At 40.1% G+C, this 17,123-nt stretch overlaps 1 protein-coding gene across 1 annotated transcript; it reads right to left on the bottom strand.

Moving 5' to 3' along the window:
• Window positions 1–229: 229 nt before the first annotated feature.
• LOC114472097 (brevican core protein-like) lies at window positions 230–16,674 on the bottom strand. The gene is made up of 14 exons (XM_028461198.1): window positions 16,441–16,674; window positions 11,523–11,602; window positions 11,055–11,432; window positions 10,778–10,952; window positions 10,508–10,635; window positions 10,113–10,406; window positions 9,260–10,000; window positions 7,697–8,956; window positions 4,199–4,306; window positions 2,162–2,320; window positions 1,977–2,059; window positions 1,463–1,607; window positions 771–953; window positions 230–650 (listed from the first exon to the last, which is right to left on the bottom strand). Exons 1-14 carry the CDS (start codon window positions 16,458–16,460, stop codon window positions 532–534), a joined length of 3,873 nt encoding a protein of 1,290 aa, XP_028316999.1. The 5' UTR covers window positions 16,461–16,674; the 3' UTR covers window positions 230–531.
• Window positions 16,675–17,123: the final 449 nt, after the last annotated feature.

The raw sequence follows: 17,123 nt of genomic DNA, 5'->3' as shown, positions 1-17,123 counted from the left end.
TTCTAAAGGAGAAAAAAACAAGGTGGTGTATGTTTTTCAGATTAATGAAGGGTCAGACAGTCCCGAACTCTTTATAAAGTCAACATAGCACAAAGTAAATATGTGAAGGTAAGGGAGTAATTTATTGTTTTGATCATCAGCACTATACAAAACTTAATTACAACATCAGGCTGACAAACAGTAGTGCATCCACTGGAAGTGAAAAAAGCATTTTTGAAAAAAAGGTGGGATAGGGTACATTAGGATAAAAACACATTTATGGTTACTATTAAAAAAAAAGACATAAGCATAACACGTAGTATAAAAAACAAAAAAAATCACAAAAAGACAAATGAACCAATGAGATATTTTTCAAATGGCTCAATGGGTAACATTGACCCAATATTAAGGTGGGGTACAAATATTTGACGAGAAAAGAAAAACAGTGACTTCCTCTGTGCTGGTTTTCCTCAATGGCTCAAAGGAATCCTCATTTGTTTACTTTTCTTTATCTCAGTGGTTCATAGGGTCTTCCTTTTGGAAAACTATCATTTAAAACCTGATGTCCCAGTACTGTGGTGTTTCTTTAGTTGCTTCATTGTTGTTCTCAGCAGCTGCATAGTTGTTGGTTGCAGAAGTCTCATGGGGAAGCTGAGTTGAGCCTCCAGGTTCTGAGGGGAGCAAAGATTTGATACATTATTGTGATGTGGTTTGGGTTCTCTTTCTGGATTATTCAAGGATTCATTATTGTCATAAGCATCTAATATGGTTGCAGGTTCGAGCCCTCTTACCAGGTATGCAGCGGATCTTTGGCCTCTCCCAGATGCCTGCAGACAGACACCTGATCACTGGGTTTAGTCTTTGCTGGAAACCCTCTTCACAGCGATAACGCACCAGTGCATTCGTCTCATACCTCTGTCGAACTTTCCCAAATGTTAAGGCATTTCGGATCTTTGGCGGAGGACCACAAAAGGCTGTGGGAAGACATCAACAATTCAAATAAAAAACTTAGAAATGTGTGAAACAGATCTTCTTAACACATCAACTTGGATCCAAAAGTGGGTCGATGCATTTTTCTTGGAAACAGCTCTGATCCGACTTTGATTCATTTCCATTGGGAATTAAAACAAAGTTAATTCTATATATTATTTTCCTTTATTTAACCGTATTTTCTGCTTTTTAGGCTCTCTCTGGCAAAGCTAACTTCCAGTCATTCAGATTATTTTATTGGTGCTATTTTTGTATATCTCGGGTTCAAAATGCACCAACTTTTTAATAAAATGTCCTTTTGTTCCTCATATGTCGGTGATCACTGGTTGAGTATGGATCCCAAGGTCAGACCTGAACCATCACTTTAAAACATACATGCAACAACTCAGGACTACCACAGAGGGGAAGAGAGATAGGCCTCCCTGTCTCAGTGATGTGGTATGGCCGCTTGCAACAAATGTAGCTCAGTTGTGTTTTTTTATTTGTCACCCACTGGTGCTCTTTTTGCAGGTGAAAGCGAGCTGATAGTTGCAGGGGACATCGCTCCAACGCCCGTCGTCGTGCCAAACCATCACCACACAGTCTTCTCCTGAGAGGAAGTAGCTGTCCGGCTGCCCTCTGTACCAGTTCTCATACAGCTGTAATTACAACAAAAGTTATATATAGTTAGCTATAGTTTCACTTTTCATATACGAACAAGGGGAGTTAATGCTGTGAAGCCACGAATACGAGTCCTACTGCTTAACTGCAGAAAATAACTCATTAACTCTGAGTAGTAGTTACAGTTTTGCTCTGGTAAAGTTGCCTTGAGATGAAAATTGTATTTTGGTCAAATTAAATAGCATTAATGCAAATGCATACCAAAAACATGAATATAATGAGAGCTGAAGCAAATGTAGAATATAAAAAGCAGAACATGTTGAAGGTTTTCCCTTAAACATATTTAATTGTATCTGTTTTATAGTACTGAAAGGTCTTTAATTTGCTGTATCTCTGACAAGTCTCACCAATGAGTTTCCATCAGACCAACGGAAGTCATCCTCTATTGTCTTGTCATTCAGGCCCGTCCACTGGTACTCCTTGTAGTTCCCTGACATTAAGTACATATGGAAGTGTCAGTCAGTCAGGGAATCAGCAGGAAAACCAAACAAATAGCTCAGATCTCAATCCTAACACATGAATGTTGTCCTACTGTTGATGAAGCTCTGCTCCTCTGGGGTTGTGATGGATGTCAGATGAGCTCCCATCATGCGACACTGCTGCTCTGCCACCTCCCAGCTCAGACGCTGGCTGAAGTGTCGATAGCAGAAACCGTTGAATTTGTCCCAGCCGGGTTCACAGTGTTCCAGGTCTGAGAAGGTCACAGTGGAGACGTAAACACAACCAGGCGGATTCCATTTTTTTGTTCCATTCCTATTGATTGTACGTCTTCAAGTTTTGTTTAGTTCTGTTAAGCACTGCACATACACAGGCCATACTAGTTATTTCAAACATTCTATGCAAGAGTTCAAGCGCAAAGGTGAAAGTAAAGGATTACAAGTACTCATATTGCTGTAATTGAGTAGCTTTTATTGGTACTTGTTCTTTTTTTTAGTATATTTCCAAATCAGCCATTTTCTCCTAAACACATTAAACAGGTCATAAATGTATTCCTTAGAACATGTAAAAAGTCATTCAACCGGTTAGAATACCAAACTTCCGCAGACCCCAGCAGGTGCAATCCACATATTTGGACTCGGGGGGAATAAAACGCGTCCGGGGCAGACCTTTACGCTGACACATTGTTTGGCCCGATCCGAGCACTTTTAGAAAACCAGTGGGAGAAGCACTATCGACACTGGAGCTGCTTTCACACTGCTCTCTCCCAGACACAGTACACAGAGGCGCCTCTAACTGACACGCCCCCAGCGTCTCATAGCAGAGAGAAGTGCTTTTTTTCCATGATTGTGAAACCTAATTTGATTAAATTAGCGGTTTTTTTTTTTTTTCATCTTTCAAATTTGGCTGCAGTGGTCATTGACACATGTTTCTGTGGTGTGACAAACTCATAACGCAAATTAATTTCTGCTTTACTCTGACTTTAAATGCATTTTAAAAGAAGTAAAGTAATTTCTACCCCCAACCGTTACTGAGTAAATTATTATTTACTGTGACCGTGGCTCAGGTGGTAGTGGGTCCATTTTGTTCTAAAATGATCAACGGACACTGTGAAACTACAAAAAAAATGAAATGACCAGACAACAATCAAATGCATCACATCATAGCCGACCAACCAGATTAAACGTAATGCTCGGTGCCAAAACATCTCAGAAATTGTTAGGATAACAAAATTCGGTGTGTGGCTTCAGAGTATCAATACCTTGATGGAGTTCGAAAATGAGAAGCGCACAATTATTTTTTACAAAGTTATTGCCCTTGTTTTGTTTTGTTTTTTACTCTGTTTGAGGTATCTTCAAAGGGGACAGCTTTTCTCAGAAACTGTTTGAGATAGGATAACCAAATTTGGCGTGTGGCTTCGTGTGAGTTCGAAAATGGTAAGTACACAATTATCTTTTCCAGAGTTATTGCCCTTGTTAAATTTTTCTTTACTCTATTCGAGGTATCTTCAAAGGCGACAGCTTTTCTTAGAAGCCATTTAAGATAGTTAGTAATTTTATATTCTGATGTGATAATATTTTCTTATGTATACATCTAACTTCTTAGATTTAGGACATTTAAGAAAAGGTTGTGAGTTATAATGACAACCAATCTGGCGGGGGATGTTGATGACTGTCTTCTTGTTTTGATTTGAATTCAGTGGTGTTATTTTAATTTAAAAAAAATGTACATTTTGACAAACCTTTTATTTTATACAGATGCCTTTGTGGAAAATAATTTATTAATTTTGTCTCTTACTTTTTAAGTTTATACATAAGATGTTTACTGTATACAAGAGAACCGTGGCAAGATTTATTACCAAAAATAAACGTGGGGGTAGGGGTAAATGTAACTTGTAAATTTTAACAGTTAGTACTATTTAGTACTATTTAATTGATGACTTTTTACTTGTACTTAAGTATTTTATGTATGACTTAGTACTTGTACAATTTCAATCAAGTAACAGTGCTTCTACTTGAGGAAGATATGCATCAGTACTCTTTACACCTACATCTGTTCAAGAGCTTGCACACACTTTAATTTTCATGACATGTAAGAAACAGTGTTCAGTGTAAAGTAGCAGAGCTCTCACCAGTCTGACAGAAGTGTCCTCCATATGTTGGTAAGCAGAGACATTCAACATGGCCCTCTCTGTCCATGCAGGTGCCTCCATTGAGACATGGCTCACTTACACAAACATCTAAAACACAACAGAGGAACTCCAGAGTTAATTTAAAAATCATAAACCAGAGGACGTGGAGGGCATATGACAGGAATTAACATTTTACATGGACAAGGGTTTTTTTTTTTTTTTTTTGATGCATTAAAAATGTATCTTTGGTTTCACTGATAGGACGTAAAGAGAACAGGAGAACAGCCAGCAGATGGCAGCAAATGTCAGTGTAAGATCTTCCTATTCTTAAACAGGATATTTAAAAGGCAATTATTTTTATTCATTATTTTTGTTTTAAACTCTCCCACAATTAATTAATTAATCCAACACTAAATTCCAGGAGAAAAGTGTGGATTTTGTTACAGTGTTTACAATTGTGTCTTTTACGCTGAGGAATGTTTCCCATCATCAGTCCAAAAATCCCTGTCTGAGCATCATTTACAGTGTTGATATGAGAAGTGAGTGGTTTAAGTGTCACTTTCAATTTAGCTGAATTTGTAGAAATAAAAGTAAATGATGGTTTGAAGCATTCGAGCTGAAATGACACACTTTAAATGAGGGTTTGGTCTATTTGCTTCTCTCGACACAGTAAACATGAACAATGCGAGATCTGTCATTACACTCAGTCTGATGATATGGTTTGAACAAAACTAAGCCTACGAGTGGGAAAGTGATGCTACGTCCTTAATCAAAATCTATCAGTCCATCCATTCCTTCTTTTATACCCACTTATCATCTTCTTCAGGATGGTGTGGGAGCCCAATCCAAGACAACTCAGAGCACCCTGGACAAGTTATTAGTCTATCAAGTTTGGAGGACAAAGAAGATTATCACATGCTGAGGTTTCAATTGTTCAGACAACTTTTTTACAGGAAATTTACCTTTGCCCCCTGACATGTTACGATTGAAGCTGTCATTCTTCCTCAGAGGTGTCTGATAGTTGACAGTCACAACATGTCAGGAGAAAGTACATTTCCTGAAAGAAATCGTCTGAATAGATGAAACCTTAACATATTAATAATAAAAACAGGACAAAATAAACTTGCTGGAATTATTACACAGAAGCTTGGCATGTAAACATGCACAATGTCTTCCTTCCCAAAAACACATTAGTTCACCTGTAGAGTAGCATTGACAGGTTATTAAAATGAATAAAAGGGACTGCCTCTTTCCAGTCGCCACTATTGGATTCCCTTCCTTAAGCTGCTGAATGTAAATTCAAGGTAACGTGAAAAAAATCATTGCATAACAAAGTGAGGTCTAATATTTTGTATCTATAGCCGCACTTTACGTCATATATTTCAGCAATGCTTCTTGTATCTTTGTTTGTACATGCAAAGATGACAGCAGGATAGAATTTATTCCAACATTAAAATACAGGGTAAAATCTAGACACATGGCGCGCACGCACGCACACACACACACACACACACACACACACACACACACACACACACACACACACACACACACACACACACACACACACACACACACACACACACACACACACACACACACACACACACACACACACACACACACACACACACACACACACACACACACACACACACAGGAGTTTAAATAATCCGATTCATAGACGAAAGAGAGACAGGACACAAATACTTCAGCTTAGTCTGTATTAGGTCTTAGAACAGACAGGGGTATCAAACAAATGGGATTAAACAACATAAACATGATAGACTTGATTAGAAAAAAGTAACATCAATGGTAGTTCAAACACACACTTGATGTAAGCTCCTACTACAAGAGTTAAATGTGTCTGACATGCTCAACAAAAAGGGAAATGAGTCTGGTGCAGTGTTTACTAGTTTGCTGTGATTTTCATCTAATCAGGCTTTAGGACCCACCTTCCTTCAGCCCTCTGAAACTACCAACAAACACATTTACAACAACTTTAAAATATGTGTATTTGTATGATGCAGTTTTATATGTTTATCATAATAGACATGACACGTATACAGCGTCTTTTTCTTGCAGAAATGTAAAGCAATCAAACTGAAAAGTGTCATTTAACAAGAAATATGGAAAAAGTACCAAAAGCACTAAATAACTTCCACCAACTATTAAAAGTAGGAATAAGTTTTACTCTCATAAGTTACCATAATAAAACAATATGATATTTGTTGTCTAACCAAATGCCTGGAGTCCACTATTACCTCCTGAACCACCAGTTGAGAAGAGATCCTTTTGTATGTTCTTTTTCATTATTTGGTTTTTTTTACTGTTAACATACATTTAAAAAATCCTAATATTTACGTTATCTCGCTCCTCAATTCTTCAATCTTAAACCTCTTAGTATTGATACAAATAAATATAATGCAAATTAAAAATGATAACTTAGTAACAACTCATCTGCTGTCATGTTCAGTAAAAAATATTTTTGATAAATGGTGAAATATAACATGAAAGTTGTTGTTTGTCCTTTGACCTGGCTTTCCAAATCTCTCTGACTCTGTTAGACTGTGCATATTTATTTTTTAAAAAAAGAACATCACTTGTAGGAGGAAGGCGAGCTCAAAATAATCATGCAGTGAAATTATATGATGGTCATAGCATTGCAAAGCTGTATCTGGCAACATATTAAAAAATAAGAAAAATCTAGCTTCGCCCTGTGCTCTCACAGTTGTGTTGTCAAAACAGGGCCCTTTGTTTGCATTGAACACGGTTTGTGCTTATGAAGATATTACAAAAAAAAACTGTGCTTATGACATAAGAGTGCTTGAAAACCAATACCATCTATCAGAGCGTAATGCTGTATGACGTATTAAGCAGTTGTATGATTAGGAATTGTGACATTCAATGTGAATGACGTTACTTTCAATAGAAAAGACAAATCCTCTTCTGAGGTAATTCTAGTTTGATGGAAAAGGTGAGAGAGCTTTAAAATGGCACAGAGTAAACATTCATCAATAGAAGATTATGTGCTTAAATGTCCATAAATCTATTATTTACACTTAAACTCTCTAGATTACAATACTGAGAACGTTTTACCAATGCTAAAACTGCCTTTCTTACAGAAGCAGTTGATTACTCTTTACGACATATGTTTCACACTTCACAGAAGTCAAACTTTGCATGGGTGAGGGAAAAACATCATGCACAAAGAGACTAGGGGGTTGACAGGAGCCAAAGGGAGCTGTCCCACAGTGAGCGTCTTGCAGGGGAGAGTCACAAGGAGACAAGGGAGGAGTGTTTAAAACAGGAAGAGTCAGCAGGGGAAAGGTTCACTTAGTGAAACAAGTGAAACCAACGGGGGAGTGTGGGAGGGGGAGGGCTTGAAAAGCAGAAGGGATTTTAGAGCAACATGGAGCAGAGACAGGGGACTTTAGTGCATCACTGTGTTGAGCAGTAAGAGGACGGTTAGACTGATGAGATGAGCTTTGACATTACCTGAAGACTTCCCCGCTCCACCCTTAGCCGCCCTTTCATTGGTCAAAATAAGCAGGGTGGGTGACTGAGTGAGACTAATCTCAAGGTCCAGACCGTAGTCCACTGGCGGCATATGGTTGGTCGCCTTCCGGGACATTGTAGTGGATGGGCTCCAGGGGCGTGTGGTGGATCGGATGGTGGTTTTTGCTGAGCCAGACGAGATGGGGTCGGTGGTCGATGTAGTGGTTCTTTGGCTGTTCTGCAGGTCATTCACAGACTTTTCACGTTTATATATAATGGTAGAGGTAGTAAAGTCCTCGAGAGTTGGAGCGATATTATCCTCTTCTTTAAGAGTTGGGCTAATGTTAACATCATCCTCAGGTGTCGGGGTGCCAAAGGAATCTTCCTGATAGATAGTTGTTGAATCATTTTTTCCTCTTTCTAGAGCTGAGTCATTTAGCCCTTCTTTAATTGTTGGGATAAAGTTAATGTTTTCTTCAGCAGTGGAAGAATTGTTTAAATCAACTTCAAGGGAAAGTGTTGTTGCAACTTTAGCTTCTTCAAAGTTTTGGTCAGCTTTTAACCCTTCCTTAAAAGTTGGGGCGAAGTTAAAGTCTGGATCAAGGGTTGAAGAATTGAACAGTTCTTCCAAAAGCACAACTGTTGAAGAAACCTTAGCTTCTTCAAATATTGGATCAATGGTTAAACTTTCCTCTAAAGATGAGGTATAAATACCATTACCTTCAGCTTCCTTTGGAGTTAGGGAAACATTTGCTTCCTTTTCCAGTGTATAAGTGTAACTTTCAGTTTTTCCCTCAAGAGTTGTTGCATTAATAATGTTCTTTTTAAGTTCGATGTCATATTCAACTGTACCCGGCTCATGCCCACTGGCTTCTTCATAGGCTCCGACAAATAAACCCATGCTATACCCTGACGTGTTTGCAGTGCTAGAGTCTGCAGGAAAGACGTTAGAGGTGTTTAAGTTATCTGGAGCTGTTTCCGTAGACAGACTTACTCCAGAAACGACCTGGTCTGCGGACATTGTTAAGTGCAGTTCATTTTTGCGCTCTACGTTATGCCTATCTTCAATGTCAGAGCTTGAACTTCCCTCTTGCATGGGGATGGATGCCTCCCACAGCTGTGATATGGTGGAGAGGACATGCAAGCCCAGTTTGGCTGTAGAAAAACTGAGATCTGGATGTTCAGACAAGGCAAAAGGAGTTGGTTGAGTGGTGGCAGCCACAGCAGGAGACTCTGCGGTTGAGATGTCGAGGTCGCTGTCTGGAAAACAGTTTTTAAAAGACACTTTTTAAATAATGGCAGTATTGAGGTTGTCAAATGTAGTGATCCTAGTACATTTGTAATCATTCACATATTAAATATTACAGCATTTGTTACTTACAAAGCAGTGTATGAGTGGTACTTTTGGTTTTAATTAACGTTGCATAGTCTTTCTTCCAAGCTAGTTCTGAAATGTTTTCTCTAACCTTTGTTGTCAGATACAGTTAAATAATTATTTATTAAGTGTTTCTGTATAAAATAAATTAAAAAAAATGTGTGTAGGGCGTTGATATATTTACATACCTTGAGAGGTATCTCCAGACCCGTCCATGTGTGACCAAGGGAATGTTTGTGTCTCAGTGATAACTCTGGTTGCTTGATCAGGTATCCAGAAATGTAACTCTTCCTCTTTTGAGTTTTGACTCATGAACGATGTTCGCACAGAGTCCTCCATGACTGCCTTCTCCAGCGTCATCTGTATTGGGTCAAAGGTCACAGAGGTGACCTCCCAGGGACTTTCCTCATGAGAATGGTTGCTGCTTGCCTCGCTGTGATTTGTTTGTGTTTTTAAACTGGTAATGTCAGTGACTTGAATATCTTTGGTATTTTCTGATGAGTTTTGCTGAGGATGAGTTTCATTGTAAACGTAGGAGAAAAATGTTGTATTTTGTGGTGATTTGTGAGGTTCTATGCTGCTAATCGTAATGTTTATCTGTTCTGTATGATTCTGTGAGTTAAAGTTTGTTTCAGTAAAAGACTGCATTTCTTCTAGAGGCCGAGGGAGGTTTGTACGTGCGGTCGGACTGAAGGATGGCTCTGTTCGGACTGTTTGGTGGGTGTTGACTTGGTTTCTGTCTTTAAAAGGAGCAGTGAAAAATGATAAAGATTCCAGCCAACTTTGGGCCTCTCGTTCCACCTGCTCATCTTGATTGCTCATTTGAAGTTCATGATCCTTTTCCATAAGAATAACAACATCTTTTTCAATGTCTTCTGCGTCTGTGACCATGTAGTCCATCGGAGAGTCTGTCGATGCATTTTTGTTTCCTGTGGAGTGAGGTTAGACATTAGAAGGACAAAAAGTGCAGTTCATTCACAGTGAGTTTTATTAGCTATGAGGTTTTTTCACCAAAATACAGTTTTTAGGTACAAGACTCACCATTGAAGCAATAGACATCATGCAGGCTGGATGGCTCTGGGAAACCGGTCTGGTTACTGAAGCGGTAAAGAGTTTTGACTCCTGCTGGAGCTCCCCCACAGCGCTCTCTTGGGGTGATAATAGGAAACCTCACGCTGCCATCAGACAACCAGCCGGGACTGCAGCGGTCCAGTCCTTCACTCCAGGCCCAGTACAGCTGTGCTGTTGTTGCCAGCTCAGCCCCTGTGGACCTGCAGTATAGCTGAGCCTCTTCAAATGAAAACTTCTGCGGGTTGGAGTCATGGAAAACCTCACCTGGGGAAAAAAGTATGTTTTTCATTCATATACTGCATGCAAGTAAAAATCGTTGAGTGTATATCAAAATACTTTTCCTTTGACCATGAACAGGGATTTACCTCCAGCTTGTTCTACATAACAATAGACGTCATACTCGTCATCTGCACTCATTGTCCCATAGTTCCTCACTCCTGGTTTGCCGTCCATGTCTCCATAACAACCTTCCCGGGGCACTTGAATTGGGTACCTGAAGGAGTGATGGCGTAATGATTTTGATATCCAAGGTGAATCAAATACCAAAAGCTCACCAGAATTTAAGGCAGTGGTTTAAGAACTTTGCATGTGTGTTTATAGAGCACAGAGAGGCTGATACAGGAATGATTTAATACCTGACAGACTGATCTTCTAGCCAGCCGGCGTCGCACTGCTCGTATCCGTCACGATAAGCTGCCAGCAGCTGGTCAACTGTGGCGATTTGTGCACCGATGGCCTCACAAGCATCACGCGCCTGATGAAAGGTGAAGGCGTAGCGGCCCAAAGCATTTCTGTAGTGGAAGACGACTCCTAAAAACACACACAGATGGATGGATGATCTCATCTTAGTCCAATCCATGTCATAAATTCTTTTGAGACTTTAACAGTGATCAATATTTCTGATTGTGTTACCTTTGACCTTGAGCTGCACCAGGTCGCTGGCGTCCTCCAGGCCCTGCTGCGCCTCACAGCGGTAATGGCCCGAGTCACTTGAGCGCAGATCCTTGAGCCACAGTGAGAGGTCATCAGGGCTCGACGTGTAGTTCAGCAGTGCGACGCGTTCTCGGTAAAGCTCGTTCACCTTCACCCTCTGCCCTCGAACCACCAAGATCTGAGTTTCCACTTCTTCAGAAACCACTGACCATTTTATTCGTGGCTCAATAGAGGCAGAATATGTGGAGGGAGACTCAGATGACATCGATACTGAGCAGGGGATGGTGACGGAGCTGCCCAACGATGCAAATAATGTACCTGAGTGAGGGATGTTCACCTGTAGCCGCTTCACCCCGTCTGCACAAATATAAAAAAAAAAAAGAATCATTAAGCATAGCTCTAGGTTTTCATAATTCAAGTGAAGGTGAGAGTAAAATGTAGGCATACCATAGGAAGAAGCAGTTTGCGTGGGAAAGGCCAGAGTGAGCTGACAGACTGCACAGAGAAGTGGAAATATCTGGACATGTCTGCGAGGTGAAACACAGAAACCAGAATTAAATACTTGTCATTTGTCCTCCTGAGACTTCAACACATACATGCAAAAACACATCAGATCTAAAAGGTCTTCATATTACTGTTGCAAATTAATTGTGTGCAATCAAGTCCTGAAGAATGCAAACGTTATTCCTCCCTTTCACTGCAGACAGTAGAAGTGTTAATGTGGCTGGCAGATTAATGGGCCGCATCAGCATTGAAATAAAGGTCAACAGGATCATCATCTGTGTCCAGCAATGACAGACTAATTCTGAACTTTAACTTAGTAAGCTCTCCTGGGTCGTCAATTGTTTTAAATATAGAATTAGAACCAATAGAAAAAAAAGCTTAAAATAGGGTCAAATAACCATTAAATGATACAGTTTTCAGCTCACACAATAGAGAGCAGACCAATCCAGTTCCCACTTTTCAATTTCACACATGTTTAGCCTTTAATGGGCTCAGTGATTTCTGACTCCGGTGGTTGTGTAATGTGTTGCTTCAGCTAGTTTCAGCCTGAACACATTCAGCTGATTTATTGTAAAATTAAAGGTCACTGTCAGCATGCCTGCCTGTTATCTCCACCGGTTTGTTTCTATTCTGTAAGACCATTTGCTTAACAAAATCACAGGCTTTGTTGTGATTGGAAAAATGCACCATGAAATGATTTCACTCGTACATACCTTAAGCAACTTAAATGAATTAAATAGAAGCGGATTCCTATGGATTGAGCTTGGATAGCGTGACCTGTATGTTTTTTTTGTTTTTTTTTTACAATAAGAGGAAACCACCATCCATTTATGATCTGCAAATGTGGGAATGTAACCTTGGATGTTTTAACATGGGCTGTCTACCTACTGTAGACAGACAACCCATATTTTGTCCAAGACAACCTATCTTGGACAAAACAGCTGAACTTGGTTACCTGTTTTGACAAATTTGAATCAGGTTAAATAGTGTTGTGGCAAAAACTTACATTTTAAAGATAGACTTAACTATCACAACATGAGTAGCCTTAAAAACCATTAACTTGGCCTCCACATTAAAATAACCACAACAATGTGAGCTAAACCAGAGCTTCATGTTCATTAATTGTATTGAGGATCACTTTCACTATCACACACATCCTCTGTAAGGAGTCAGCAGAGGCACAGCTCTGTAAGTCGTGTCATTTTAAATGCCCTTCTTTGATTGTAGCATAAGTGATTTTTGTTTTTTTTTCGCCAGCTGGGTTGACTCCACAGAGTTTGAATCACCATTAGTATTCCTAGGAAGAAGACCTCTCACAAAAAGCCTGCGATGGGGCAAGAGGACAGCTGCACACTGTGCTTTCACTTCATAGCCACACACTGACAAAAGGCTTCAGGGAAAGCTAAAGAACAGGGCACTGGCACACTTGCTCGCTTGCTTTCTTTTCTTTTACTTGCTCTTTTCATAGCTGCAAAAGGAAGTTTCAGAGAATGGCTCAGAAAGGCTCTGGAACAGGCTTTGTATGAAATAGATGACCACATTAAGACCCAGCACACTGACTCTAATGGTGTAACTGCTGCCACAGCGTGCCTCGAAAGCACTTTGTGCATTCACAGGATGGCAGAGGGGAAAGCCCTGCTCGTCTTTTGGATCAGATGTTTTCACTGAGGTCTTTAAGGTCTCTTGTCACCAAACACTCTGCAGCACTGCTCATCCTAATGAGGATTACAATGAGACAAGTCAAGCAGAAACCAATGCCATCGCACTGAAATTATAGATCCAATAAATGCAGTCCGTGCATCAATCATCCCAAAGACTAATTCAGTGTCCACCTCTTGCACACACAGGCATCGACTGCAAATAGTTTTAAAGCGTGATTAAAAAATAGTGGTCCTAACATCTCACAGGTATCCAGAATGCAACACAGTCAACAAAGGCACGAGTTGCTCTGTAGCAGCAAATTAGAAAACTCACTCTCAATCCAGACCTATCAGATGTTCAGATTTAAACATGGTGTGGTAGTGGTTCGAACATCCACCTCACAGCAAGAAGGTCTTGGGTTCAAGCCTTGGGCTGGACACTTGGGTCTTTTCTGTGTGGAGTTTGCGTGTTTTCTCCGTACTTGTGTTTTCTCCGGGTCATCCGGCTTCCTCCCACTGTCCAAAAACATCGCTAGATTGCCTGTTACAGTGAATGGGAATGTGAGAGATTGTGTGAGTTGCCCTGCGATGGACTAGCACCCTCTCCAGGGTGTACCCCCACCTAACGCCCTATGAGAGTTGGAGATAGACAGCAGACCCCACGAACCTGAGAAATAGAGTAAGTGGCTCAGAAAATGGATGGATTTAAACATTCACAGAAACCCTGCATTTATATCACCCATGGAATAAGTCTGTCTGTACGGTAGGCTTTCTGTGAAGAAATCTCTCTTCAATAAAGGGATGATTAAAAAGCAACAAGATGCAGGTGCAGAGGATAACTGAGCTGCTTTACAGCTCGAAAGTCCTTGGTTTGTTCCGCAGTAGTCAGGGGCGTCACACAAGCATACACTTGAACACAAAGATGACTTTATCCACCAAATTCACTGAAATGTCCATCACATTTTTCACACAATCAGGCCTGAAAAATTATTTTTAGTTAAATTACTATTTATTTATTCAATCAAATTGTTAATAATTAAGAACATTTGAAATTAAACATCTTGCAATGCAAAGCTGTATCTCTCCAACAATTCATGTGCAGTGGCAAAAAAAGGCATAAATGAGCTGCACATGTTACACTAATTTTAATTTTATTAGGTCCTTAGAATACAGTACCCCACGGGGGACAAACACCAGCATCATTACATTCACCAGGTTAACAGCAAAGGCTAAAATGGAATCCTTAAACCTCTGCCTCTAGACCTCCCAGTATCTGGAAAGTATCTCCATCTGTAAGTTCCTACATCATGGTTAAAAAAAATACCAACAACTTGATTCATCATCCAGTTAGACTGGGAAAGTGCTGAGTGGACTTAAACCAAACCTGATCTCACCCTGACTCAACAAAACCACAGACAAACCGAGCACCGATCAGACTAAACTAGAATTTTTTCCCCCCTTGACTGTTCTGAGCAGATTTTCAGTTTTCGGAGGACACAAAGAAAGACAATCAGGCACCTCCAGCAGCATCACATCATCTGTTTCCCCCAAAACACAAAGAAGAAGTAACTGCTGGGTTCACGTTACACAGAGGACTGTTTTATTCATGCTTCGAATAGATTTACATGAGGTTAATGGATCTAAGAAGAAGACAAATAAAACATGGAGACTCAGCACATAAATACCCTGAACCTTGACATAGGCATGTGTTTTATTTCTGTTTTGGTACCACAGGTCCAGTTTAAAACACATGAAAACAAACACACAGCAATACAGCAAAACCTATCAATGTGTACATGGTTCACAGTCTGCAACACATCTAATCTATTAATGGTGCTGCATCGTCTTAGCAGGAAGAAAACTATGGCTGTAGCAGTTTGTTCTGCATTTTGAGTCTGTGAACCTCTGACCCAAAGAATAAGAGGTTCTCTATCTAGAACACAGGTATCAATCTTTGTTCAGGGGCCACATGCAGCTCCATTATTTTAGTGTAATAAATCAGTAAAATAAAAATGAATTAAATGAAAGCACACACAATTATATATTTTCAACATGACACATTTTGATTCTGATGCTGGCCTGGGAACGCCTCGAGATCCCCCCGGAGGAGCTGGAAGAAGTGGCCGGGGTAAGGGAAGTCTGGGGCTCCCTGCTAAGGATGCTGCCCCCGTGACCCGGTAACGGATAAGCAGAAGAGTTTTCATATTTCTGCAAAGGATCAACATCAATCTCCCATTTTGTAGAAAACTTTTTAAAGGTTTATCATTATACACACATGCGTGTTATTACTCTTTACCAGCAAGTGATTGAGTATCTGCACAGGTTGCCTATACTTGAGGTTGTGATGTTTGTTTTTGAAAATTTCACATTTTCCACAGTGTTTTCCTTCTAGGTGAATATGCTTCATTTTTTCTCAATCTTGTACAGCATCTTTAATCCTACTGTAGAGTTCGACTTGAATTTATTTAGATAAGGGACATATTTTGTTACTGAGCTTGGAAATTAGAAAATGTTTTTTTCAAACAATTTTCTAATTTGGGAGAAATACTATTGTACATCAGGTTTGACATGAAATCAAAACTAACATGAACAAGAATCATATTCATATTCAATAATTGATGCTTTACCAGAGGGCTGAACGTTACATGTAATTACAGCTTGTCTATACAAGTATAACTCACTCTTACAAATACAGAGGTCTGATTCTTTTGGATTATTACAGTAGATGCAAACAACCCTGCAGCCACACGGGGGCCACAAAATTACAAGTATATAGTTTATTCTAACTAGCGTAACTATTATTGATGCAGGGGGTTTTTTTCCCTTCATTTTTCCTTTCTTTCTTTTTTTAAATTCCACTTATAATAAACGTATTTTATAACATCAGATTTGTGTTCAAAGTCACAAAAACAGGTCTTAAATAGTGCAGAGTTGTCATGATGTATGCAGTTGTTTTCCATAAAACATTCCTATTATTGTTACTAATCTTCATGTTCTTGTTGTTTACACATGTATTAATCAGTTATAAATCAATTCCTCCCATCTATTTTATTTATTTATTACCGTTTTAAATAATTTGTGACGTGTTTTGCTTAAATGGTTCCCATCAATAAGCAAACAAAAGTAAAAGAAGTATCTCCAGCTAAATTGTTTTCTAGAAATGTTTTTTTTTTTTCAGATGAAAAGTGCATCAAGCATCAGCAAAATAACATCCCACATACCGACTCGCTCCCCGCAGCATTTCGGCGTCTCTTCGGCCTCAGTTGGTCCCCCTGGCTCGGCTTGCTGCAGTGCGTCTCTCCCGGGTCGGTTACAGGGGCAGGTGAGAGACAGACACGGGATGGAAAGGAAGGAGTGACGCCTGAAGTAAAGTCCTGAACTACTGCTGCGAGAGAGAGAGAGAGAGAGCGAGAGAGAGAGAGAGAGAGAGAGAGAGAGAGAGAGAGAGAGAGAGAGAGAGACAGAGAGAGAGACAGAGAGAGAGAGAGACAGAGAGAGAGAGAGAGAGAGAGAGAGAGAGAGAGAGGAACAGAGAGGGAGAGAGAGAGAGAGAGAGAGAGAGAGACAGAGAGAGAGACAGAGAGAGAGAGAGAGAGAGAGAGAGACAGACAGAGAGAGACAGACAGAGAGAGACAGAGAGAGAGAGAGAGAGAGAGAGAGAGAGAGAGAGAGAGAGAGAGAGAGAGAGAGACAGAGAGAGAGAGAGAGAGAGAGAGAGAGAAACAGAGAGAGAGAGACAGAGAGAGAGAGAGAGAGAGAGGTGAAGAGTGCAGACCTGTGTGACACACACACACACACTGAATGGGAATCAGCGCAGTGTGCAGAGCTGCTGATGATGATGCTGCAGAGCAGAGGATGGGCACAGCCTGAAAAGACAAGGGAGACAGAAACACAAACTCTCTAT

The sequence above is a fragment of the Gouania willdenowi genome, chromosome 11 (assembly GCF_900634775.1).
Source record: "Gouania willdenowi chromosome 11, fGouWil2.1, whole genome shotgun sequence".
NCBI lineage: Eukaryota > Metazoa > Chordata > Actinopteri > Blenniiformes > Gobiesocidae > Gouania > Gouania willdenowi.
The sequence above is the reverse complement of the archived record's forward strand: the minus strand, read 5'-3'. Positions and strand labels throughout refer to the sequence as shown.